The sequence below is a fragment of the Manis pentadactyla genome, chromosome 6 (assembly GCF_030020395.1).
Source record: "Manis pentadactyla isolate mManPen7 chromosome 6, mManPen7.hap1, whole genome shotgun sequence".
In the NCBI taxonomy this organism is placed as follows: domain Eukaryota; kingdom Metazoa; phylum Chordata; class Mammalia; order Pholidota; family Manidae; genus Manis; species Manis pentadactyla.
In genome coordinates, this window is record NC_080024.1 from 231,562 (window position 1) to 257,284 (window position 25,723).

Sequence of the window (25,723 nt, forward strand, 5' to 3'; positions counted from 1 at the left end):
CATGTGTGTCCAGGGGACACGTGTGCACCAGCGTGTGTGCGTGTGTGTGGCACGTGTGCCAACCCATGTGCTTTGCATGTGTGCCTTGCATGCCTGAGCCTGAGTGCTGCGTGTGTGCTGTGTGTGTACCTGTATGTGCCCGTGTACCTGCATGTACTGCGTAGGCGTGCCTGCAGGTGTGTGCTTCATGTGTGCCTGTGCATCTGTGTCTGTGTGTACATGTATGTCCGTCTGCACGCATGTGTGTGCATGCACACAAGTGGACTCCAGGGTGAGCCTCAGGATGAACTGCAGAGACCATGGGGCCCACTTCCTATTTTCACATTTTGGGAGCCAGCTTGACCCCCAGGGAAAGAGGCCCTTCCTGTTGCTTACTCCCTACAACCCTGCCACTTGGGCTGCCTTCTGTGAGCCCACCCCTGCAGTAGCAGAAAATACCTTAGCATATGGCCAGGGATGGAAACCTCCACCAGGCAGTCAGGCCTGAGGTTTGGGTGTCCAGGGACCAAGGCACTCAGGCACTTCACCCTGGGCTTTCATGAGGCCCCTTTTCTAGCAACAGAAGCAAGGAGATTGTCGTGATTAATTCCCATTTTTACTGGAAGCTCAAGACAGCCAGAAAGAGAAAATATGTCCAAGACACAGACTGTTTCCACAGAGCCCCAGCAGCCGCCCCAGGGGCGATCTGGGTCGACATCCCTGAAGCAGTGTGCGCACACCTGCCTGGACAGATCCCACACTTGTGCCTGTCAGGGATCCTCGCCCGACGCTGCTGGGTGCTGCAGAAGCAGAACCGGAAAGGCTGATCTCCGTGAAGACGACAGCAAACCCCCAAGTAGGACAGATAGCCCCTGCCCCCAACGGCTGCCTTGCCAGCTGACGGCCGCCTAGAACACCAGGAAACAAACACATTCCAGGGTGCAAGGCACTCCTGTCATGCGGGCTCAGTGTGACTGGCTGTCACTAATCACAGCCATTGTAAAGTGCCTAATGACCCCGGCTCTGCTGGTCAGAACCCCAGGATGGATCCAGGCTGCTCACATGGTTGTCACCTCTGCCGGGGGGTGCCCAGGGGCTTCACTTCGAGGGGTGTCCTCCCAGGGCTGCAGCCCACAAAGTGGAACCCAGGGCAACACAAGCAGAGCGGAGTGTACCTGATCTCCTTCTGAGAGGGCACTAGAGCTGGCTGCCAGGGGACATGCAGGCAGGAGGCCCCGCTCCTGGCTTGCAAAGGGATGGAGGGTGCCTGCCAAGAAGAAGAGTGAATGGGCAATACCAGGCCCTGCTACCCACTCAGCCACCAGAACTGGCAGTGTAGCCAGGATGAATCCTGCCATGTGCCCCGGGCTCCACAGGGCCAGCTCCTGGCTCCCACCCAGGTGGCAGGTCACTATCTGCTGCCGGCTGTCAGATGTAGGCCCTTGGAGGCCGCACCAGCCTTACAGGCCCATCCCAACAGGCAAACCAAGACTAGACAAAGCCCCTCTGTGTTTCCTGCTGACCCTAACAGGCCCCATCAGGACCGAGCAGGCAGCGTCTTGTAGGGGTTCAGGATGCCCTTGGGGTCCAGCAGGGCCTTGAGCTGCTGCATGAGGTGCAGGGCCTCGGGTGGCTTGCTGTAGCCCAAGACGCCCCTTTTCTTGAAGCCCAGGCCATGCTCGGCACTGATACTGCCCCGCTGTTCAGCTGTCCACTCGTACACATAGGGCTCCAGGGCGCCCAGCAGCGATGAGCTGAAGGCCTCTGCTGTCACGTTGAGGTGCAGGTTGCCATCCCCTGAAGGGATAGGGAGCCACAATCAGGCTGGGCCCCAGGCCCTGCCCATACCTGGGGGAGAGCTGGGTCCACCCCACCTCTGCCCTGTCAGGCCCCCAGCCCCTGGCCTGTGGTTACCACGGCCCTCTTCTGGGGGTTGCAGCTCAGCTCTCTTGGCTTAGCACACTTCTTCCCTAAGCCCTCCCACCCACCTGCCCTCCACCTGCATGCCCTCTGAGGCCACCCACTGGAGTGGTATCCCAACCTGTGGGGCCACACTGCCACAGGGCCTGCCAGCCCCCAAGGCCACCTTGTCTGAGGCCACCCCTGGCATTCAGGACACCTCGCTGAGAGCCGCACAGCTCCGGCTCCCAGAACCATCCTGAGGCACCCAAGCCTCGGCCCCAGGAACGGCCGGGCCCACCACCCACATGCACCTCCTCTCTCAGGGGTCCCAAAGCGATGACGAGAGACAGAGATTAACCCAACAACATGGGGACTCGGGCCAGGGCTGTGAGAGTTGGCTGGCCTCTGCTGGAGGAGAGCCTAGGGTATGCCCAGCCCAGCAGGCTGAGCAGAGAAGAGGAATGCAAGCAGTGGGCTTGCCCCTGCTGGGGGCAAGCTGTGCCCTGGGAAGCCTGTGTGCAGGGAGGCAGAGACCTGGGAGGTAAACAGCCAGGGGTCATTGGGCATGGCCAGCAGGCAAAGCTAGCAAGGAATCAGTGCAGACAACAGGGAAGAGGGCCCCTGGGACCAGACTCAGAGGTCAGAGGTCAAGAGCTAAGCAGATGGTGGGTCAGGCCCAGTGAAGGTTACTGCCCACCCTGAAGGGCAGGGAGCCTCAGAGGCTAGCAGGAGGCTAGAACAAAGAGAGCAACCCCGGGGGCAGCACGGGGGCAAGGGGTGGCCTGAGGGTTGCTGACCCAGTGACTGAGGGGCCTCTGACATTGTGACCTTGAACTTCTTATGCCTCCTCCCTCCAGGTCTGTGACATGCAGGGAGAGCGTGACAGGGACCCCCTCTCCCAACAAAGCAACAAAGTGGTTCCGATTGATAAACTCAAGGCAAAGGCACTAAAAACACACCCAACAGGGACCTGCCCAGGATAGCTGGTTGTGGAAAGAGAAAGCACATCCCACTGACCACTTGAACATACGAGGCCACCAGGCAGGCTTGCAGCCAGAATTCAGTGCCTGTGGGACCACCGGGGTAGTCCAAGAACTGAAGGTTAGTGGCAGGGGCCGAGGTCCCCACCCCTATTCCCGTCCTCCCTAACCCCTGCACAAACAAATCACCTTTAACCCAGGCCTCAAGTAATTCCCTCAGATAAAAGCCCAAGATGTACGAGCTTCCAAAAGTTACACATATACAGGGAAAAAAAGCCACCATGAGCAAAAGCCAGCAGAATCAAAACCACAAAGACTTCAGATCCCATAATTTCCATAAACAAAATATAAATTCACATGTTTAAGGCAATAAGAGAGAAAAAAACATAAAAGACTGACAAAGCAAATTGATTTTATCCAAATCAATCTTCTAGAAATTAAAAATGCAATCACTGAAATATAAAACTCAAGGAACAGGCTCAAGAGCATGCTCTGCAAAGACAGACTAATGACCTGGAAGATAAATCAACACTGTCCAGACACGGACAACAGGAAAGTGGTTAAAAGGCATGGAGACAACATGAGGTCTAAGCTCTAGAAGGAAGGAAGAGGAAATGGGGGAAAGACAGCAGTGGGGCAATTTCTCATGCTCTAGGCAGGACAGGCAGACACTCGCCAAGACAGATCAGAGTGAGAGTAAAGAACCCCAAAGACAAAGTGTGGGAAGAGAGAGGGTAGGAGACGGCCAGAGAGGGAGAGAGCGACTTTAGGGGACTGGCTCACACAGCTGTGGGGCTGGCAAGCCCCAAAGCTCCAGGGCAGACCAGCAGGCTGCAGACCCAGGGACGCACTGACGTGGCAGCCTGAGTCCAGGGGCGCCAAGAGTCAGAACACCCTCTTCCTCAGGACCTCAGTCTTCTTGTCTTGAAGCCTTCGACTGACTGGATGAGGCCCACCACATTATGGAGGGTAATCTGCTTTACTCAAAGTCTGCTGATTTAAATATCAACCTCGACCTAAAAAATACCTTCACAGCAATATTTATTTTGGTATTTGGCCAAACATCTGGGCAGCACAGCCTGGCCAAGCTGACTCATAAAGCTAATCATCACACATTTTTTAGGAGGTGCAGAATGATACTGATTAACTTCAAACTCTGATGAGACTGTGTGCTATAATCCTAGGCCTACCACTGAAAGGATGTATGTATATAACTCCCAAATTCACAAATGAAAAGTTTTAATGAGAAAAAAATAACAACCAGAAGAAGGTAAATAAAAATTTAGTGAAAAAGAACTAGAGAGGAAATGAGGGGCAAACAGAAGGCCCAAAGTAGGATGAAATAAATAAAGTAACTGAGTAATGACAGCATGTGTGAGTGACAGGCAGCAGGACATGCCACCCGAAAGAAGGCCACTTTGGCCGAAGGATTATTTTGAGCAGAAGGTAACTGAGAAGAATCAGACACCAGGGAAGCTCTCTGCCCTCTCCCTATTCACCTAAAATCAGGACATAGATGTGTAAAGGTGTCTGTCCCCCACCACTGTCTATAAGGAAGGACAGAAATAATCCCAGGAGAGCTCTAGCCTTCGAGGAGCCTGGACACATGCCAGAGGAAGCTCCCTAAGGAGTCCATCATCAGTGGTCTCCCCGTGTTTATTTACCTTCCCACAGTTTGCCCCTGGAAGCTCAAAGCCCTCTTCCTTTGTGACTTCTATAAAGATACACTGTTCTTCGTCAAGATGCTCTAGAAACCCAAGCCCCAACCCCCTTGGAGCCACTTGTCACTGGGCCTCCTTTGTGTGTGCATGATGCACAGGCTAGTGAAGTTGTCTGTTCTTTTCTTATTAATTTGTCTTTTGTTGGTCTAATTTACTGGGCCCCAGGTATAGAACCTAAGAGGGTTGAAAGACAATGATTGGCAAAGTATGCTGTCTATAAGACATATGTCTGAATCATAAGGACAGAAAACAGTGGAAAGTAACAGGACAAAAAAACCACATGTCAGGCAAATACTAAATACAAGAAAGCTGGTATTACTATATGATATCAAGCAAAGTAGGCTTCAAGGCAAAAGCAATTCTAGAGATAAAGAGTCAGTCCATCACGACAGAGATTCAACTGGCCATAATGAAACCACGGTTCTAATCTCCTGTCTTCAAAACTGACAGAACTACAAGGTGAAAGAGATTAGTGTATTGTCACAGTGGGGAATTTCTGACACATCGATCAGTCGCTGAGCAGCCAAGCAGGATGTGGAAGACTGAACACAAAATGTGCGTATTTATCTCGTAGATCTGTACAGACACCAGCTCCACCAGCTGTCAAGAACACCTTCTTTCCAAATACTCACTAAGCAGTTATGGAAACGGACCATATGCTGGGCCACTGACCCAGTTTCACCAAACTGCTATGATCAAGACCAAGCTTTCTAGCGACAATGTAATTAACAACAAACCAAAAATTTTAAGAATAGCTAGAAAACTTCCCATATGTGCAGAAATTTAAAAACACATTTCTGCCTAACCCATGAGTCAAAGAAGAAATGACAACAGAAATTAGTCCCGAGCCATATGTGGCTGAAGGGAGGGCTCCTGGCCACACTGGGGCACCTCACAGATCAAACTGAGTCTGACAAGGTGACAACACAAATTTCAATGACAACAACCTGTGAGACCATCAGAGCAGGTCTGGGAGGAAAAGCCCAACACCCACGTTAGGAAGCAAGAGAAGCGAAAGTCAGAACATCGAAGATTTCATTTCCAAGGTTAGAAAATGCAACCAAATACACCTAAAAGGGGAGAGGAGAGGGAAAGAAATAACAGAAGAAACAGCAGAAAAGAGTGAATAGAAAATAAAATACAATAGAAAGGATCAGCAAAGCCAGACGCTGAATCTTTGAAGAGATTGTAAAGTTGATAAACCCCAGAACAATGTGAGCAAGAGAAAAAAACCAAAACAAATCAAGAATGAAGCAGGGCCCACTCACAACCGCTGGACACAATACAAATTAGGCAGAAGGTCATAAACACCTTGATGCCAATATATTTGAAATTTTAGAAGAAATGGACAAATTCTAGGGAAAAAAAATTACCAAAACAATTCAGAAGAAAAGAAAAGCTCACTTAGTCCACTAGCTATTAAAGAAACTGGTCTGTAGTTGAACTACACCCCAAAAACCCATGAAAATCCTCAGGACCAGGTATCTTCATTGGCAAATTCTACCAGATGTTGGAGGAGGGAGTGGCAACAGCCAAGGCGCTTCCAGAGGCGGCAGGAGGGAGCCCACCTCCTGACTTTGATGCCAGCGAGAGAGGAACCTTACAGGACAGTGTCACCCATGACATCTGAGAAAATCCCACACAGAACACAAATAAATGGGTCAAACAAGAAAGAGTGAAAAGGACTGTAGCCAGTAATACAACCACGGGGTCTCACGGCCTTGCCCCGCACATGCAGAAAAAGCATTCAACCAATTAAGCGTTCACCCTGGACTTTTAAAAGTGAACACCCTCACCCCACCTCTGGCCATGATGGCTTCTTCATCCCTGGCAGGGGCTGGAGTTGGTGCCCCACAAAGGGGAGGCTTCCAGCCCCGGGTCCTGTGTTTTGAGTCCCTGGCTGGGGGCCCTGGCACCCACGCCCATTTCTGGGTGAAGATGCACACCTGTACCCTCACTCCACTCCTGTTCGGGCACCCACCTTCCGGACCCTGCACTCAGATGCTCGGCAGCACCCCTAACCTCCAGCACCATGTCCTAACCAGACTGCCCATGAACTTCCCCCCGAAGTGCCAGGGTTTCCGGGCCCTGGCCTTGGCCACCAACATTCTTGTAAAGGCTGTTTGAGGAGACATACTTACGTTTGATGAAGTCACAGTGACCCATCTCCCCCTTTGTGGTATAGACTTCTGTGCCCTGTTGCAGAAACCCTTCCCACCACAAGGTCATGCACACATTCTCCCAAAAAGCTTGAGGGCGCCCCCCACAGGGAGGCCACGGGGAGACACACTGGTCTGGTGTGGGCGAGTGGCCTTTCTCCTTGGGCTGACAGTTGCCCTGAGTCACTGACAGTTCTGAAAAGTACATCTTTCCCTCTGGGCATGCAGCTGGCCCCTCTGCCACCAGCTGCCAACTGCCCCAAGTTGGAGCCCCTGGGATGCCTGCACACCTCCCTGCTCACCCCCTTCACTTTGGGGGTGCTGCTTGCAATGCTGACTCCTTTTTTTTTTTTTAAACAATGAAGGTTACCACTTGTTTTACATCAGTACCCCAGATGTACCACTTACTAATCTGGGCAACATTGGGTGAGTGCCTTTCTCTGTGCATGTTTACAGATGTGTAAACAGGAAAGCAATGCACCCCAGGACAAACAGGCGAAGACAAGCTCAGGTGGTGGGCTACGGCCACCTGGGTGAGTGGCTGCACTTCAGGTGTTCCGAGTGACCACGACAGGGGGCCCCTTCAGATAATATTAGCTTGCCCTCTTTCAAACCTCCCCTCATCCCACAAGGTGGTACCTGAGTCCCACTGTGCATAAAACCCAATTTTTCTGAACCTGGATTTATAATCCTTCCACCTGAAGAAGTAGGGGGCGGCTGTGGGCAGTGGGGCTCTAAGACCAGACCGAGCTCAGCCTCTTGGATGCCCCCAACCCCAGAGGGGCTCCTAGACACCCATGTGCTCGGCCACCACAACTCTTCCTAAATAAACAAAAGAGTCGTGAAGATGATTAGGACTCCCTCGGCTGGCAGGCCTTCCATCAAAGGGGACTGCACCGCCGGTGCACAGACGCCAGTGCAACGAGGCCCCATGTCCTGCACGCCACTCACCTAGGTGGCCATAGCCCACCACGTGCTTGGCCTGTGGGCCGAGGCGGGTGCGTAGCTCAGTCACGAGGTCGTAGAGCCTCTCCACCGGCAGGGAGATGTCGTACTTGTACACGTAGCCGTCGCGGCTCAGGGCCTCACTGATCCTCTCCCTCAGGGCCCACAGCATCTACGATTAAAATCAGGCCACCAGCTTTCCAGGCAGGGCGACAAGACAGTGGTTCCTCTGTGCGTGTTCCTCGAGCCCTCGTGGCCTCCCCAGGGCTACAGAAACATGCTGCATCATGTCAGGCGTGGGACTTCAACCTGAGAGTCAGTACTGGACAAGGTACTAGGAGGCGGCCGCAGGCTGGCCCCAGGACACCCCAAGTGGCGAGACACTCAGAGCACATTGTGCCACTCCCGGGGATGAGGGTGGGGCTGCAGGGGGCCCAGGACAGGTCTGGACAGGAAAGGTGTAGCAGAGGATGAGGGGCTGCGTGAGGGGCTCACAGGGTGCAGGGCTGCAGCAGGGAGTGAGGCAGAGCGGGATAAAGGTGGGGCCCAGGAGAGGGGCTCCTCACCAGCAATGCTGCCTTCCAGACAAACCCACCTGTGGCTGTCTGGCTTGGTTAACTTGCCACTGTGGACATTTGGAGTCATCAGGACAGTTAAAAACCCTGCCATGAGCACCACCATATAGGTCAGGCTGCTGTCCCACCTGCCCCCACCCTCCACGTGACCCCACCATTTCAGGTACATCACCCTGTAACTTCTGTGATCCTTATTTCTAACATACCCATAGTGCCGTGCACCCCAGAAGCAGTCACTCCTCCCTGCCCGTGCTCAGCTCCCATCACATCAGTTTATAGCCCCAGGGTCACTCTGTGTACCCCCACACTCCACACCCACCCATCAGCAGCTCCTACGGGCCGGACCTCCCACCCCAGAGCCAGCATTGTCCCACACAGCCAGCCGGACTGCCAGCCCTCGAGCTACGCAGGCTCCTGTCCCACCCCTCACACCCTGCCTCTGCCCTGCCTTTGCCTGCTACCCACCCTCTTTCCAGTCCCACTGTCTCCAGAACGTGCGGGAACATGAGGCACAAGCCCCTCGGGCCTGGGTGTTCCTGCACATCCTCGAGGCTTGCTCCTACCTCCATCCTGGGTTCAAATGCCCCTTCAGGGATGGTCTCTGGCTCCCCTACCCATCTGGGCACCACCACCTTCCCCCAGGATGTTCCTAATACCCTTGCCCACCTGGGAGGGAAGCTGGCCCATCCGTCCTGCCCACCAGGCTGGGCCTCTGGGCTCCCATGTTTGAGAACACTGCTGTGGAGCCAGACTGGACAGGACCTGCTGGGCACACATGCCAGGAGTGCTGGCCTACCACGGAGGTGGGAGGTATGCCACCCTGAGGCACATGGCCTCCAAGAATTGCTCTGGCTGATGAGCTTTGGGCACAACTGTCTGCTGGCTCCAAGCAGACACCTGGGGCCGCACTGATGTTCCCACCAGCTCCTGCTCTTCCAGCCGAGGGACCAGGGCTGCTGCCTAGGCCCGGGTCCCCGAATTAGAGACACACGGGCAGAGCAATGCACCAACATGTACCAGGATGGGTATGCCAGGAGGGAGCAGGGAGGCTGTTCTTACACAGTATGTTTGCACGAGGGAAACAGTTATGCCAGAGAACAACACTAGCCAGGTCCTAAGAGCCAGTGACACACACTGCTCCCCACTGTGTGTCTACTGTGCACCCCTGGTAGGATGCTCTGGACACCCAGAGGACATCCAGGAGACATGGCAAAGGACATGCAAGGGACACTTAGGGGGCACGCCAGAGGACACCCAGGAGACATCCCAGAGGACACCCAGGGGACACGCCAGAGGACACACAGGGGACAAGGCAAAGGACACGCAGGGGCCACTGCAAGGGATGGCCCAGCCCAGTTACGCTCAAGTGGTGAAATCCCAATAGTGAGACACAAGGGAGCAGCTGAGACAGAAAAGCGGTGAAACCCCAGTCACCACGACAGGAAGTGAGTGCGGGTCTGAACTGACTGATGAAGAGAGAGGAGTGACTCCATGCTGCCTGCCCGCCCGCTGCCCTGCCGCGCTGCCACAGAGGCCTCACTCTGTCCCTGCTGACCCCCTAATACACAAAATACTGGTGTAAAGAAACGTGCTCCAAAAATTAGGCTTGGGGTGGATTAATGATTGTGCATTGAGTATTGACCCCCCTATACAGAGATTTGTTGTGGTTAACAACTATTTGATCAATAAATATGAGAGATGCCCTCACAATATATATATATATATATATATATATATATAAACACACTTCCAATTGTAAAATAAATAAGTAACCGGGATGTAATGTATAGCATAAGGAATATAGTCAAAATATTGTAACAACTTGGTATGGTGATACCTGGTACCTAGAAATATCATGTATATAAATGTTGAATCACTGTGTTGTACACCTGAAACTAATGTAATGCAATGCTCTTGTCAACTACCCTTCAATAAAAAAAAAAAAAAAAAGAAACGTGCTCCACAACAGCAGAGGAGAAAGTCAGTGAGGCCGACTGAGAGTCAGCCCACGTCCACTCGCACTGGCCCCGGCACCCCCGTCCCCGTCCCCGCAGCCCCCACGCCGCCCGGCACACCCCCGGCCCCCCGTCGCCGGCCCCGCCCACACGCCGCCGCACCGCCAAGCGGCCCCGCCCCCCCAATCCAGCCCCGCCTCCTGCTGTCGCCTTGCCCCCTGCTGGCCACTCTCCACACTGCAGCCCAGGAACCACAGTGGGAAATTGGGGGATGACAGTTCCCACTGCCCCGTGATGGTGACAGGGCTCCAATGCCCCAGGACGACCCCTAGTCATTCCCGGGAGGCCTCAGGCTCACCCTCCCACCACACTGGCCCTTCTCTCTGCCTGTTTATAAACACAGCTGACAACGATTGAGCCCGAGTACGTGTCTCTGGTTGGGCAGACGGCCCGTGCTGCCGTCAGGGGCACACGCACCTTGACTTTGCTATGGTCGGTGGCCACCGTCCCGTCGGTCACCAGCCCGCAGCCCAGCACCCGCTCCAGGAAGCTGCTCAGCTTCTCGGCATCATGTGCCACTCCAGAGCCTGAGGTCTCGATGAGGACGTAGAAGGGACTTTCTGGAAGGGGCAGAAAGGGTGAGCAGCGGCGGAGAGCGCACAGCGCTGTGGGACAGCGAGTGACCCAGTCTGGACGCAGGGCTTTGGGTGCCCCAGGCCTCCCTGATGGTGCCCGGAAGGAGCAAGACCGCAGGAGCGGCAACACCGGTGATGCGCCACAGCTTCAGGGGCAAAGGCACACACTTTAAGGCATGAAGTAACACATTACTTAAAATTTTAAGCTTTTTTTTTTTGAGGCTACTGTTAATTCTTTTTCACATTTCCTGAAAACTCACTGAGTGGCACTTTCTTTCTTTTAGGACTAAAGTTGCTTCATGAAAAATATCACAAGTTTATCCTACTACAAAGTGAATGTGTCAGATACTGGCATTTTTCCATGCTGAAATGTAAATTCTGCTTCTAAATTTCCCATAGGTCACTCAGGACACTGGAGTTTTTAAATATTTCTCTTCTTCCCATTAAAAAAGCAAAATATGCTTACAAAAAGATACTAGGAAAACAAAGAAAAACAAATGAAATTTTAAAATCTTCCAGCTCACCAAATACAGCCACTCATATTTCAACACAGTCCCTTCCTTTCTCATACACCGCCAAGATCACAGAACTGTGAACCTGCGGGCAGTGGTGCCACCACCCTATGCCCTCAACATGACGTCAAGGGCAGCTTTCTATATGTGATGCCCGATGGCCACACAGTGCTCTACCCAGGGACCCTCCCTCCAAGGACCCTCTGCCCTCCCAAGGACCTTCCACCTACCCAGGGACCCTCCATGCACTCGGGGGTTCACTGTTCCCCCAGGGGCCCTCTGTCCCCACATGGATGCCCCCATCCACCCTGGGACCCTCCATCCACCCAGGGGTTTTCATTGTCCCCCCAGGGACCCTCCATCCAAGGACCTTCTGTCCTCCCAGGAAGATCCCCCCCATCCACTCAGGGGCCTCTCTGACCCTACAGGGACCTTCCACCCACCCAGGGACCCTCTGTCTTTCCCATGATTGTATCACATCTTCTTTCTTTACCAGCAGACACGTAGGGTGCTTCCTGCCTTATTATACTGAAAACAGCACCTTACAAATAGTTGAGAGCATAAAGACCTTCTCATGCTTATGACTGTTATAGAATGAACTGTCTCCCCCAAAATTCCCGTGGTGAAACCCAAAGCCCACCCCCCACCCCCAACTGCAGCTGTACTGGGAGATGGGTCCCTGGGGGAGGTGATAGGCTAAGTGAGGTCATAAGGGCGGCCCTGATCCTGCAGGGCCAGTGCCTTTGTAGCAGGAAGACACCAGAAAGCTCTCTCCCTACACCACAGAAAGGCTCCATGTGGACGCAGAGAGAAAGCAGCTGTCTGCATGCCAGGAAGCAGGCCCTCACTGGGACCCACCCTGACGTCACCCTGGTTTGGGACTTCCAGCCCCCAGAACTGTGAGAAATACGTTTCTTTGGTTTAAGCCCCCAGGCTGTGGTGTTCTGGAGGGCGGCCTAGGCTGAGGTAGCCATAATTTCTCCAGGGCAGATCTTGGAAGTGAAGATGCCACGGCCCACAGCCCAGTGCTTTTAACCTCTGGGTCCATTACCCCAAATAGCTTTCCAAAACATCATATCAGTTCAGACAAGGAGTGACTGAAATAACTGGGTGTGTTGGACTTATTTGCTCATTCAGAAAGGGCTGGCTGAGAGTGTCTTAGGTCCGGAGACAGAGCATTTCTGAGTGCATTCTGCTTGTTTCAAAGACCCCAGAGCCAGGGTGCAACCAACAGCATTTGACTGAGTCAACTTTTAAATTTATATTTAAAACACTGTGAGAGTTCCACATTGTCCACTTATGGCAACACCAGAACTATGGAGATACCAATCGCCCGCCACCAACTACCTCGTGGACCATGGCTGACAGCCTGAGCCATCCCACCAGTCCAAGGGCGTAAAAAGGGTGGTGAGGGCCACCCAGCAGGGGTGCAGTACCTTGCACAGGGCTGGTAAGGCGCAGGTGGTGCCCAACCAGCTGCATGCACTCCGCGTCCATGAACTCATACGCTGACAGGATCTCGCCCAGCATCCCCTTGCAGGTGCTGAAGGTCTGCAGAACCTCGGGAAAGCCAGGGCAACCTGCAAGAGCACATGGCCTCAGGCACACACAGGACGGGGCAAGCAGCAACCCGGTCAGGCCTGACCAGAGCCTCACCCCAGACCCACCTGAGGACGGAGCAGAAAACGTGTGCACACAGTGTGCAGGGGGCTGTGGGAAATGAGGGGAGACCCAACTGTGAGGTGTGCACATGGGACCAGACACAGGGGGGCCTTGGGAAACAGCTATGCTGCATCCCTCCCAGTCATCAGCCTCAGGTTCCCATGGGTCCTTAGTATTTCACTCAAGACACACAGTTCACCAAGCACCCAGAAAGGCTTCTGCAGCCCCCAGGGCTGGAGCAACCACCAGGCATCCAGTGGCAGGATGGGACTGACTGCCCCGCCGGCAGACGGGAGGGCCAGGGACCCTGTAAGGGAAGTGGGGCAAGCACACGGCCTTTCAGGGCCGAGCCAGGAGACACTGAGAGGTCATGTGGGTGTCAGGAAGGGTGCTCTGGAGGAAAGATCCAGCGAGCACAAGTCTGGAGGCAGACGCCTCCTCTGCATGTCCACAGAACATGTGAAGGCACCACGGCCGGAACACAGACTGGGCACGCACAACAGGTCTGGCAGCATCTGAACCGTGGCAGAAGAACTGTCCAGATGCAACAGGGAGTAAAAAGTGTACACGTAAGAGGTGAGGATACACGGAGGACGGGAAGGAAGGCTCTGCCACATGTTTAATCACAACCCTCAAAGGAGAGGGGACATGGCAATATTGGAAGAGGTGATGGCCAAGAACCTCTAGAATAGTAAGATGCCAAGCCACAGGCCAGGAAGTCCCAGGGACCCCAGAGGGAAGAACATGTGCGTGCATGCACAGCACACTGAGAATCATAAAAGACCAAAGATGAAGAGAAAATCCTTAAAGTGACCTAAGAGAAAAAGAGACAGAATCCCTCACAGCAGCAGCAGTCCGAGCGAGCACCACCGACTTCCCCACCAACAACACGGGAGCCACGACACAGTGGAGTGGCATTTCCAATAGGAGCCAGAGCCAGTGCTAACCTGTGCTGCATACCTAGTGAGAATATGTTGCAAGAATGGGAGTGAAATGAAGAAATTTCAGGCAAACTAAAAGTGAGAATTCATCACCAGCAGGCGTTCACTACAGGAAACAAGGGAAGGTGTATTTCCAAGGAGCATGATCCCAAATGAAGCTTGGATGCAAGAGGGGATGGAGAGCAGGCAAAGGTGTGTCATGGAATGACTGTAACTGAGGATTAAAAGGGCAGGGGAGAACCAGGAGTGCGAGGACTCGGGAGCCAGGATGGCAGAGGCAGGCAAGGTGCCCGCAGCCAGGCCCTCTGTGGTCAAGGCACAGGTACACCTGGCCAGCTGCAAGATGCTGATCTGCGTAACTTCTGGACTGGCACAGGAGGTAAGGGGATGCCCACTAACTGGATGACGGGAGACAGCAGACCTGAGCCCCTTTCAAAGTCTGCCTAGCGGAGCAGAGCCCACACAGTGGGAGGGTTCTGTTGGCCCGGACTTGCTGAGGGGCCACAGGGAGGGGGGATCCCTGCAGGCGTGCACTGACTGCAACCGCTGAACTGGGCAGCGTCCTCAGGCCTTCCCTCAGAACTTTACAGTCCAGGCCAGCGAACAGCAAAACAGGTGGAAGAGACAAAAGCCCAGTTCTGTCACAGACTGAAGCATGGCCTCCCAGGTGGCAGGAAAGGCTGCATCCCAGACCTCACTCGGTGAACACCAGGGCCAGGTCCTGGATTCCTCGGGAGACAGAGAAGCTGGGAGAAATGGGAACAGCCGTTCTGTGAGGCCCCTTCCATCCCTCCCGCCTACCCACAGCAGGCAGCCAGAAGAACCAGCTCTGAGCAGCCCCCTGAATGGCCTGCCTACCAAGGAAGGCCACATTCACAGCCCTGGGCCTGGGTGGGCACAAGATGGACACGGCAGTAATGACCCCCAGGGTGCCCTCCGACCCGATGAAGAGCTGCTTCAGGTCGTAGCCTGTGTTGTCCTTCCGCAGGGAGGTCAGGCAGTCCAGGACAGTGCCGTCGGCGAGCACCTAGCCAGGAGCGAAGAAAGCATTTACAGTTCCACACCAATGTTCCCCACCAGCCACCACACTTAGGACGGGCCCAGCCCTGGGCACCCTGAGAAAGCCGAGCCAGAAGCCACTGTTACAGCTCATGAGTATGACAAAGCAACTTCAGTAAAAGTAATCTACAGCCACAGAAAACAGGCTACAGGACCTTTGTGATTTAATAGATGGAAGTCCAGCGCATGGTTTTGTGTTTGCCCCATCCTTGAGTAAATAGGACAGAAGGCTCCCTGCTTTAGAAAACCATGGGGCACGCTAAGTGGGGCCAGTGAGGGTTCAGGAAGAAGGACCTAAAGGATCTGGAGGAGCAGTGAGCACTGGCGGGGCCTCGGCCAGCAGGACCCCCCTGCTCTGTGCACAGGGCTACTCCAGAAGCCCCCACCCCCGGGGCATGTTGCTGGGTCATGAGAACCTGCTCATGGTGAAGGGTCCATGGTGCTCCAGTGTGGACCGAGAGGGCAGTGGATGCACCATCAGTCTCCCAGGAAGCCAGAGAGTGGCCCCCAAGGCAGGTGGGGTGAGCTGAGGCTGGGGCTGTATGATGGGAACAAAGACCTCCAATTGGGGACTCAGCCCCCACCCACTGAAGGGGCCTCATGCACCCACTGCCACCTGGGGCATAAGAGGGCAGCCCATGGTGGGCGATCCACCTCACAAGTGTCCACTCCTCACACGAGAGGAACAAGACTAAGGAGACCTTCCCAGGGGCACGTGAGACAGACAGCTGAGACCATGTGAGCAAAGCACACACCACTGGGACAAGGCTAGGAGAGCAGAGCCGCCGGAGACCGCAGCAGGGACGAGCAAGCCAGGCCAGGAAGCAGGGCCGGCACCCCCTGCTCACCACTTCCAGGCCCAGGACGGTCCCTCGAAGAGAGCCATACCGCAGAAACCGCAGGCCACCTGCATTGGTGGCTACGTTCCCCCCGATGTGGCAGCTGCCCTTCGCTCCCAGGTCCAGGGGCATGATGAAGTCCCTCTCCTCCACATACCGGCTCAGCTCCTCCAGGATGCAGCCTGCCTGGCAAACCAGAATCCCTGCCGAGCAAGCGGAGCAGCACGGTGCCGGCTCGGCAACACAAGGGCTCGCCATGGGCCCGCAGGTGGAGACCACCCAAAGGAGAGCCCGACTCAGAAATGAACTGACGACAGGGGTGTGGACGCCTCCCACTTCCTAAGAGCTATTTTTATGATTTACTGTGAAAAAGAAGAAAACCCAGTAAGGCAAAAATAGAAAAGAAAAACCTTACAAACACACTTGGAGAAGGGAGCAGAAACCAGGATTGCTAGGAGGCAGTGGCCCTCAGCTGGAAGATTCTGCCCCAGGACACCCACATTTCCAGGTGTGGGGTGCTGCTCAACACCCCACAGTGCCCAGGTGCCCCCACCCCAGAGACAGTGACGTCATGGGTCCACAGAGCGGGAAGCCCACTTTATTTGCACCTCCAGCTGTATGCCTCGCTGACGGGGACAGAAAAGGACAGAAAAGTCAGAGGGGGAAGGGGCCACAGTGGCAGCCCACCCCTTCACCTAAGTGCCCCCCAGAGCAGAAATACCCACAGGGCCATGCACAAGGCTGTGGCTGCTGGGCCGTCCTCGCCCTGCAGACCTGGGACCAGACCAGTGCTGACCAGACGTGCAGACAGACAGTGCAGGCTCACCGGACACGCTGTGGAAGCCGATGACCTGGTTCATGAGGGCGGTGGACAAGATGATTTCATCAAAGACCGGCACGCTGCCCCCAACCATGCCCGTGTTGCCGCCCTGTGGGTTCACGGCCAGGTTCCTCCCATGACAGTATCTGGGACGAGCACAGGAGGGGCGTCAGGGCCCAGCACCGGCCACCGTCCTGTCCCTGCAGGATACATTCCAGGTCCCGAGCCCCTATGCCCCTTCCCTTCCCACCCACTCTTGCCTTGGCTTGATGGGGTGTGCTGCCTCAGCCCCACGCGTGTCGGGAGTCTAAGGAGGCCATGTCTGTCGTGAGGTCTAAGGCCGCCCCCAAGCACAGGAAGCCGGTGAGTCTCAGCCCTCCCTGCTCACCTAAAGGAGCAGAGCTCCAGGCGGGCGCACATCCCCCATCTCCGCTGCCTCCCCTCCCTCGCCCACAGCCCCTCAAACACAGGTCAGTGATCATTCGCACCTCATTCCTAACCAGGCTCCAACTTTGCAAAGACCCTGTCCTCGGGCCTTGAGGGCAGGGATTTGGGGGCAGTCTGCCAGCATCACACAAGCCTGCCCTTTGTGAGGCAAGCCTCCAGGACCCCACATGAGTGCCCCAAGGTCACCTGCAAAGGCTATTCTGAAGCATTCCTGATACTAATGCAAGACTGGATGCCACCTTCACACAGCCCCGGGCACTTTGGGGGCTGGCAAATTGACCTCCACGCAGCACTTGGCAAATTGTAGAGTATCTGTGGGGTGGAATCTCATGCATTAAAATTGGCAGGAAGAAATGGCACACACTGCCCAGGGGCATCATGCTCAGTGAAGTAAGACAGTCACAGAAAGAGAATTGCCATGGAACTTCACTTATATGTAGAATCTAAATAAGACAGACAAAACAGAAACAGATTCCTAGACACAGGAAACAAACTGATTGTCCCAGAGTCGGAAGGGGTTGGGGGGATAGGCACAACAGGGTGAGCAGGTCAGGAGGCACAAACTCCCGGTCAGAAAGTAGGTAGGTCATGGGATGGAAGTACATCGGTGGGGGAACAGAGCCAATGACACTGCAGTGACCATGAAGTGACGGATGGCAGCTACACTCACTGTGGGGTCACACCAGCAAAAATATGGAATTGCTAGGATGGACACTGGAAGCTAATAAAACATTGTATGTCAATACACATCAATAAAAAAAATGGTGTGGAAAAACAGTGCACACCAAGAAATGAGCAAGGATATTGGAAATGGAAAAAAGACAGACTACAATGTTGTAGGTACAACGTGGCAATATGTAAAACATGCACACACATGCACGCAGAAAAGATAGAGAACAACCCCAAATGGCTCAGTGGTGACCTTTGGGTTAACTATTGGTTGCTTTTGCATTTTTTTCTTTATAGTTTTCTATGTTTTACAATTTTTCTCCAATAAGCATGATAGTTTATTGACATTAAAAAAAAATCAAAGAACGCTTTTTTCAAGAAAAGGTCTATTTCCTTCCCTGACGTGTACAGATCTGCAGCCTTGGGCAGAGCTCGAGGAGCTGCAGTCTGCCCTGGCCCCACCTCCACCCCAGGCCCCCAGCCCAGCCACTCTGCGTGGGCCCTTCCTCGGGGTCCTCACCTGAGGATGTGAGACACCTCCTCCGCCGTCCGTGGCCTCAGCAGCACCTGGCTGCAGCCTGCGCAGGAAAAGAGCCTGTCACACGATGCAGGTAGGGCGGGTGTGGGGGGACGGGCAGCTGCACAGGAGAAGAAAGCCCTTCAATCCACACAACCAAGGCTGCACACTTCAGGGACACAAGCAGGGCGGCAAATGTGGCCACTCCCATCCTGGAGGGAGGTGGCGGGCCAGCTGGTACATGGTCTGTGGCATGAGCAGTGCCAGGATCCACATCCCACCCCAGAAATAATGATGTTGATTTCTTTAAACCCACCCACAGGCCTCCGTTTATTAGTCATTTCTATGTAGGGAGGAGTGTTCCGTTTATTAGTCATTTCTATGTAGGGAGGAGTGTTCCGTTCTCGCATGTGAACCTATTTGGCTATTCAATCATGTCAGCGTGGTCTCCTGCCATGATTTATTTGATGCCCAGGTGTGGCCAGCAGGGCCTCCCCCCCCCATAATCCAGTTGGACTCCGCTCCTAACCACTGCCTCCTCAAGACAATCTATTTTCTCTCTACCCTTCTGATTTTCTTGGCAGTATCTCAACTGGGTGAGGGGATGCTGCAGAAAAGCAGAAGGGACACTAAGCAGGTGTCCTTCCAACATCACTTGCTTGTTAAGGAGCTTGGCCATCAGGTGGCAGTTTCTTATTCTCTTGATTCTGAAAGCCATTTCTTATTTGCTTTTCATCAAATGAACTACACATGCCCTGGGCTGGCTGCCCTGAGTCTAGGCCGTGGGGCAGCATCAGACACTGGGTCACAGTTCCTGCAGCCACACCCACTCACTGCAGGGCTTCTCAACAATATCCTGGTGTCAGGCCCTGTCGAAGGCAAAGAGATGGAAAACAGACACAACCTCCCGCTCTTGTGAAGTCTATCTTCTAGCGGGGGAAAGGATAAGAAAATGAGAGGGTCATCCAAACGATCCAACCTATTAACAACCGGAGCCCAAAAGAACAGAGCACAGAGGGGAAAATCGTCAGAGATGACACAGGGAGCCTGCCGGGACTGAAAGAAAGACATGTCCACATGGGAAAGGCGGGGGCTGCCCATTCCAGTGGTTGGGCATGGGCAGAACAGGGTCAGGGCACCCAAGGCCACTGCCGGTGGCCTCTCCCCTCTGAGGGCTGTCCCGCGGGGGTACTGCCAAGTGCCTGCCAGCAGCACCCTCTGGTTCCTGTGACAGCCAAAGAGTGTGACCCACTGCCCCATATTCCCATGTGCTTGTCCCAGAGGAGCCACTCCACTAGGGACCAGCTGCTTCCCCAGGGTTCTGAGCCTTCCCCAACCTCCTCAGTTCATGGCCCTTCCCCCTGCCAACCCTCGCAGGGCAGCTCCTCCTCACGGAGCTGGAGGGGCAGAAAGTCCCCTCCTTGCCCACAGCCTCCTCCAGGTGCCAGACTGGGACCGAGGTCACCACAGCCAGCACTGCCGCCTGCCCCCCTGAGGCTTCAGGATTCACCTCTGCTGCATCAGCATACCTCAGCAGCAGGCCAGATCCCCCTGTGGTACAGTTTTATGGAGACACAGCCATGCACTGTGGCTGCTTCCACATGACCACGGCAGAGGTGGGAGCAGTGGCGGAGACGTGGGGCCGGCAGGCCTGAGATCTTCATTGTTTAGCCACCTGCGGAAGTTGCTAACCCCCAGCAGGAGAGCCCTGCAATCCACAGACATGCCCTGCCCCTTCCCTCCCAACGGCTTGTTGGCCACCCGGCCAGCTTCAGTCTGAGGATGTAACAACCCAGCCCTGGGACTCTAAACACCTGCAAAACGCCCTCTGCCCCAGTCCAGGTCCTCTTGGCCCACCCACCTGGCCCAGAGCCAGCAGCCCCTCAGGCTTGCTGGCCTTCCATCCACCTGCCAACCCAGACCAGCTCCCCACCAGGCTCTGCACACTCATCTGGGCCACCCACCTGCTTCTGCCTCTCCTACGGGGCCTGTGGCCCTGGCCCTTGCCTCTGGGTCTCCATGCCCCCTTCCTCAAGGACGGAGCTCCAGTTCCATCACCACCATGCTACCCACGGGTCCCTCTACCAGACCATGACCATTGCAGTCCGAACCTGCTACAGGTTAGCTCTCATCCAAAAACTAAAAAAAAAAGAAAAAAAGGCCTTCTCCTGGCCACTGTCTCCACCAAGCCCCGCCCCCTCGACCCAGCACCTCCACCAGAGGCTGCTCAAAGGCACTTCTCACCTCCCAGGCCCTGGGAACCCCAAACCCTCCACAGGGCCCCAACAGGGCCCACACACACCCAGCACAGCCTGTCCCTGCAGCTGCACCCACCCCAGCTTGGGCCCCCCAGCTGGCCCCTGCTGCCCACCACAGAGCACAGTGGCCACCAGCGTCCCGGGGACACTAGCACTGCCCACCCTGCACTCCAGTTGACCTTGCTCCATAGTCTGCCACACCCCCCAGAGCATCCCTCTGACATGTCCAGACCCAAACTCCTGTTGCACCAACAGACCCACTTTTCCTGTTATCCCACTCAGCCTAGTTCCTGCAGCTGTTCAGGCCACATGACCCTACACCCTGCCCCTCCTGCCCTCACACCCTCAAACCTCCTCAACAAATTGTGGACTCTTCCTTCCAAACACACCCGGAACTGACCACATCTCACCTGACTGCCCTCGCAGGCTGTGCTGTCCTCCCAGCCCCACCACTGGGCCGTGAAAGCCTCTCCCCCACAAGGTGGTCAGAGTCACACCATGGCTGCTGTCCACCCACTCAGAGGAAAAGCCAGGACCACAGGCCGTCAATGCCTCGATGGCTCAGCCCTTTTGCTCTCTGACCTCTTCCGAGCACTGAGATCTCACAGCTCCTCAAACACATCAAGCCTGGGCCTGCTCAGAGGCTTTGTGCTGGCTGTTCGTGCTATAGGAATGCCCTTCAAGAGGGCTTCGCTGCTCTCGCAGCAAACAGTCTGTGCTGGGCGAGTCCCCTTGACACTTGTGCTGAACATCAGGTGAGCCCCCTGTCCACCTCTCACTTGGCACAGACACACAGTGAGGTGCTCCCGGAAGGCTGTGGGCTTCACCCAAGAGCCAGGGGTCTAATTTCTGAAAGAGAAAATGTTTGGTAGTAGTTTCTATTTCAAATAAAGTCTCAATTTTTAGGAAAAATTATAAGTTCATAATCATCTTTTACTAGCTTAAATTTTCTATATGACCCAAAGATGACAATTTTAATTGATCAGAAGCATGAATATGCTCTCTCTCCCCGAAGCAAAGCCAATGAAGGGGTATTTCAACAAAAATTTGACGAGCGCCTCAACACCCACTGTGTAGACCCATGGGAATCAGATAAGGAAGCCCCAGCTCAGGCCTCCGGAGCTCAGGGAGGTGGCGGTGGGAGGGGGCCCCCATTCAAGCCTGCAGTATGGAGCTGTGGCCCCGCAGGGACGCCCTGCCCACAGTGAGGCTCCCCAGGAGGAGCGCTGGCCAGACGAGCACCTCCAGAGGACCTGCCCGGGTGGGGGGCAGGTGGTCCCCACTCCTCATGGCCTCCCCAACTCCGGCAGCCCAGGGAGCCAGTGAACCTGAGCGTCGAGCACCGAGCAGGCTGGGTTCTTACCTCTGAGGCGGCTTGCGGAGTGGGAACTGAGACCCGTCTGCCCAGGGCCACCCAGGCAGCAGAGCCCAGACAGCACTGGGACCCAGGCTGGGAGCCTGCGCCAGGTATCCCGTCTCCTGGCTCCAGGAGCACCCTGTGCTGGGTGCTGGGCTCTCAACAGGCAGCACCTCCCCCCCCCCGGGGTCCTCACCTAGTTAAAGCTTCTTCCACCAGGGAAAGAACCGCCTCCGAGACCTGAGCCCACACCCCAGTTCCACCTGCTCGGGGTCCCACGGCATTGCTGTACACACACTGTGGCTGGGACCCGTGCAGAGTCCCCTCGCCCTCAGCGCCCCCGTCCCCACTACCCTCCCGTGGCCCCTTGTGCTGCCCATGTGTCCTGCCGCTGTGGCTTAAGCACGTCACCCTGTTGTAAGCTGCCGGTCTTCTAGCTCTCCTTGATACTACAGCAGGGACATCGCAGTGGTTTGGTGACCGACTAGGTAAGCTATGTCATCTCAGAAACCGCTTTAGGAGAGAACACAGGGCATTACCAAACCTGTTATCAGAGGGCGTGCTGGGTCTAGGAGGCAGGGGCAGACATGGGCTGATGGGAACAGGGTGCAGTAGGAGGAGAATGGGGCAAGGGACAGCCAGCCCTTGCACTGTAGCCCTGCATCTAGGGAATGACAGTGAGAAGAATGGGCCCCCTAAAAGATATGTCCACATCCTACCCCTTAGAACCTGTGAATGCAACCTTACTTGGTTAAAGGGTCTTTACAGATGTAATAAGTTAAGGATCTTGAAATGAGATCATCCTGGGTTTGGATGGGCCCTACATCCAGTGACAGGTGTCCTTACAAGGAGAGGCAGATACGAGACACAGACACACAGGGCAGAGGCCACATGACAATGCAGGTGGAGACTGCAGTGATGCCATCACAAGCCCAGGGAATGGGGCGCCACCAGGAGCTGGAGGAGGCAGGAAAGATCCCCACAAATCTCTGGAGGAAGCGGGGCCCTGCCCACACCTGGTTGTCAGACTCCTGGGGATCTGGGAGAGCAAACACTCTGTGCTGAGCCTGGGCCTGTAGTTCTTCCATCAGGCCCCCAACCCTGCAGCTGAGCTGCTCAGAAAGCTGTGGTGATGGGCACACAGGGCACCGTGTTATCTGGTACCTGCAGCCTTCCCACACCACCACCAAGCTTCCACCCCTTTGGTTCTCACAGCGCTCAAGGAGCCTCACCCTTCTCTCCCCATAGCGGGTAGGGAGCTCTGCCCACCCTCCTGCCTACGAGGCCCAGACACGCCCTACTTACCGCGCACAGTTCTCAGCCAGTCCATGTTGGCCGCCTCTAGCTCCGCTGGGTCTGTGACGACCCTGCCTGGGACGATGCGTTCAAAGGCGGCCAGATCTTGCTCAGACACCACGGAGAAGGGCAGACGCCTCACAGGGTAGCGCTCACAGGTCAGCATCACCTCCGGGGTCCCCAGGGACGTGGAGAGGCCGCCTGTGCAGGCCAAGGTGCTGTCTGGCCCGGGGGTCCTGGACGCCCCCGCCCATGTCCTTTGCGGCACCGATGCTCCCCGAGTGCAGGCCACCTGCCACCGGAAGAGCCACACGGGCGACCTGAGCACCATACGGGGCACCATTGCTCCTGCCCTAGAAAGCAAGGGTCGGGACCTGTGGCTCCGGAATGAACGCAGCAAGGCCCCAGCCAGGTAAGGTCGAGAGGACAGCAGCTCCCCGGGACACGAGGTTGGGGTGCCCCTGGAGAGGCTGGCAGCGGGGAAAAGGACACGAGGCCTGGAGGCGCCCATGCCGCTACCCGGTGCGACCCGGCAGGAGTCGCCTCCTGGGACTGAGCTGCGCCTTCAATGAGTGACATGCAACAACCGCGTCTCCCTGCAGCTGGCCTTCAGTACAAAGCTAGGACTTAGGGGGGTCTCAAGAAAGTCGCGCGGCGTATCCTTGAAAGGATTAAAGCGATAGGTTTAGTTTTATGTGTATGTTACCCCAAGTGACAAGCGTGCGCAAAGAAAAGCGGGAGAGGGAAGCGTCTCTGGCTGCCCACCAGGAGGAGGCGGATTTCTAACACAAAGCACGTAAGTCCCAGGCGCAGGGGCAGGGGGCAGAGGACAGAGGACGGACGGCGGGCTCCCGGGCCCTGCGCCCTCGGAAACGAGCGAGCCGGGCCCGGAGGAGCGAGCACGCCACAGCCGAGTCCCTCGTCGCAGGGCGGGCAGGCGAGCTTGGCCAGGACCCATCCCCCACGGAGGTCGTGCCACCCGGGCACCGAGGCTCGTCGCCCCAGGGGTCGGGCGCGCGGAAAGCCCGCGAGTCACGGGACGGCCCGCAGGCCAGAGTGAGCCTCCTTCCGGCGCCCGTGCACGGAGTCCCGCGCCGCGCCGCGCCCTCGCGCCCGCGTCCCCAGCCCTCAGTCGCGACCCCGGCGGCCGCGCGCACTCGCGTCCGCGTCCCCGGCCCACAGCCGCGACCCCGGCGGCCGCGCGCACTCACGTCCGCGTCCCCGGCCCTCCTCCCAGACCTGGCCCGGGCTGCGCCAGAGTGGGCGGGGCAGTGGAACCGAGTCTGCGTGCTGGCGCCCTCCGGCCCCGCCCCCGCCCTGCAGGCCCCGCCTCCTGCCCCACAGGAGGCTGGGGAACGTGGTTCGATCCACGGTCCACAGCGGCTGCAGTGGCCTTGACCCATGTCCGGCACACCCTCCCGCCTCTTTCCCCAGCGCCGGCCCCACCGAGGCCCACCCCGACTGGCCTCAGAAGTTAACTGTACTGCTGCGGGCCCCAGGCTCCCGAGGGGATTCTTTGGCTCCCTCCAGGGTTCTCTGCTTCCGCCCGGGAACTCTGGCTCCCAGAACCCCTGGTGCCCCAGCCCTACTCTGGTCAAAAGGCAGACACCCCTGCAAGTCAGGTATGCATTGCGAGAAGCAGTTAGCCTCCAGCCCCTACAGGTCCCCACCTGCCCCGTGTTAGGCTACCACAACTCAGCTGGAGCGTGCCCTTCGCTCTCTGCTGTGTGGGGCCGGAGAGGACAAAGCAGTGGAGGAAGGCAACTTCTGGCCCGATGGATATGCCCGTGCTGTCATCCCAGAAATGGCCCTCACCCCAGGAGCCCTGGTGCCAGCCCCCAGCCTCATCCTATTCGTTCCGGGACATTGGCAGCCTCTCCCAGGAAGTCTTGAGTCCCAGGTCCATGGGGCACCCCTTCCCTGAGCTCCTGAGGCACCAGGACCACCAGCTCCCCTGGTGGCCACACCCCAACCCCACAGGTTGGGTAAAATCCTTTACCCATCAGCCATGCAGCTCCTCAGATCTGAAGGCCCTCTCCACACTGACTTTCCCCACAACACCCCCACACACAACCCTGCAGACTTGGGAGGGGTAACTGCTTCCTGCAATTCTGTTACCTCAGCACTCAGCCCTCTAGTACTCTAAATTAAGAAACTAAGGTGGATGCGACTTTCCTGATTTGGTCCCTGGCACTTGGCTGAGGGCTCATCTCCCATGCTCTGGCTCCAGCTGTCCTACAGGAGCACCTGCAGTGCCCTCCAGCTCATCCAATTCCACATGTCATCAGTAACATAGACAGGGGGGGCATCCTATGGAACCTAAGGTTACGGAGATCTCAGGACCAGAGGGCTGGGGGAGAGCAAGCGCTCTGGGCCAAGACAATGCAGGCGTGGTTGGCGTCCCAGCTTCTGGTGATCCTTGCAAGCTGCCCTTGCCAGGTCAGTAACTGCACACTGCGTGCCAAGTGTGCTGATTTGCTCTGGGCCACATCGGG

At 56.0% G+C, this 25,723-nt stretch overlaps 1 protein-coding gene across 11 annotated transcripts; it reads right to left on the reverse strand.

Annotated features, from left to right (window-relative positions):
* Positions 1-573: 573 nt before the first annotated feature.
* D2HGDH (D-2-hydroxyglutarate dehydrogenase) lies at positions 574-24,646 on the reverse strand. 11 transcript variants are annotated; one of them, XM_036901312.2, is made up of 10 exons: positions 24,440-24,527; positions 23,238-23,581; positions 18,321-18,378; positions 16,691-16,830; positions 15,874-16,067; positions 14,825-14,993; positions 12,800-13,030; positions 10,694-10,836; positions 7,693-7,858; positions 574-1,776 (listed from the first exon to the last, which is right to left on the reverse strand). In XM_036901312.2, exons 2-10 carry the CDS (start codon positions 23,569-23,571, stop codon positions 1,517-1,519), a joined length of 1,695 nt encoding a protein of 564 aa, XP_036757207.2. In that variant the 5' UTR covers positions 23,572-23,581; positions 24,440-24,527; the 3' UTR covers positions 574-1,516. The 11 variants fall into 11 exon arrangements, 10 of the variants coding, with proteins under 10 accessions (XP_036757207.2, XP_057359299.1, XP_057359298.1 ...); XM_057503316.1 differs by having other exon boundaries at positions 15,874-16,046; positions 23,238-23,520; positions 24,440-24,474; XM_057503315.1 differs by having other exon boundaries at positions 23,238-23,520; positions 24,440-24,472.
* Between the last annotated feature and the right edge of the window lie 1,077 nt (positions 24,647-25,723).

Bases quoted from the DNA above. Each gene is read 5' to 3' on its own strand.
- D2HGDH (XM_036901312.2), bottom strand. From the start codon at position 23,571: ATGGTGCCCCGTATGGTGCTCAGGTCGCCCGTGTGGCTCTTCCGGTGG. The intron at 16,831-18,320 runs GTGAGGACCCCG...TGCTCGTCCCAG, and splicing joins GAGGTGTCTCACATCCTCAG to ATACTGTCATGGGAGGAACC. The intron at 7,859-10,693 runs GTGCGTGTGCCC...TTTTAATCGTAG, and splicing joins CCGACCATAGCAAAGTCAAG to ATGCTGTGGGCCCTGAGGGA.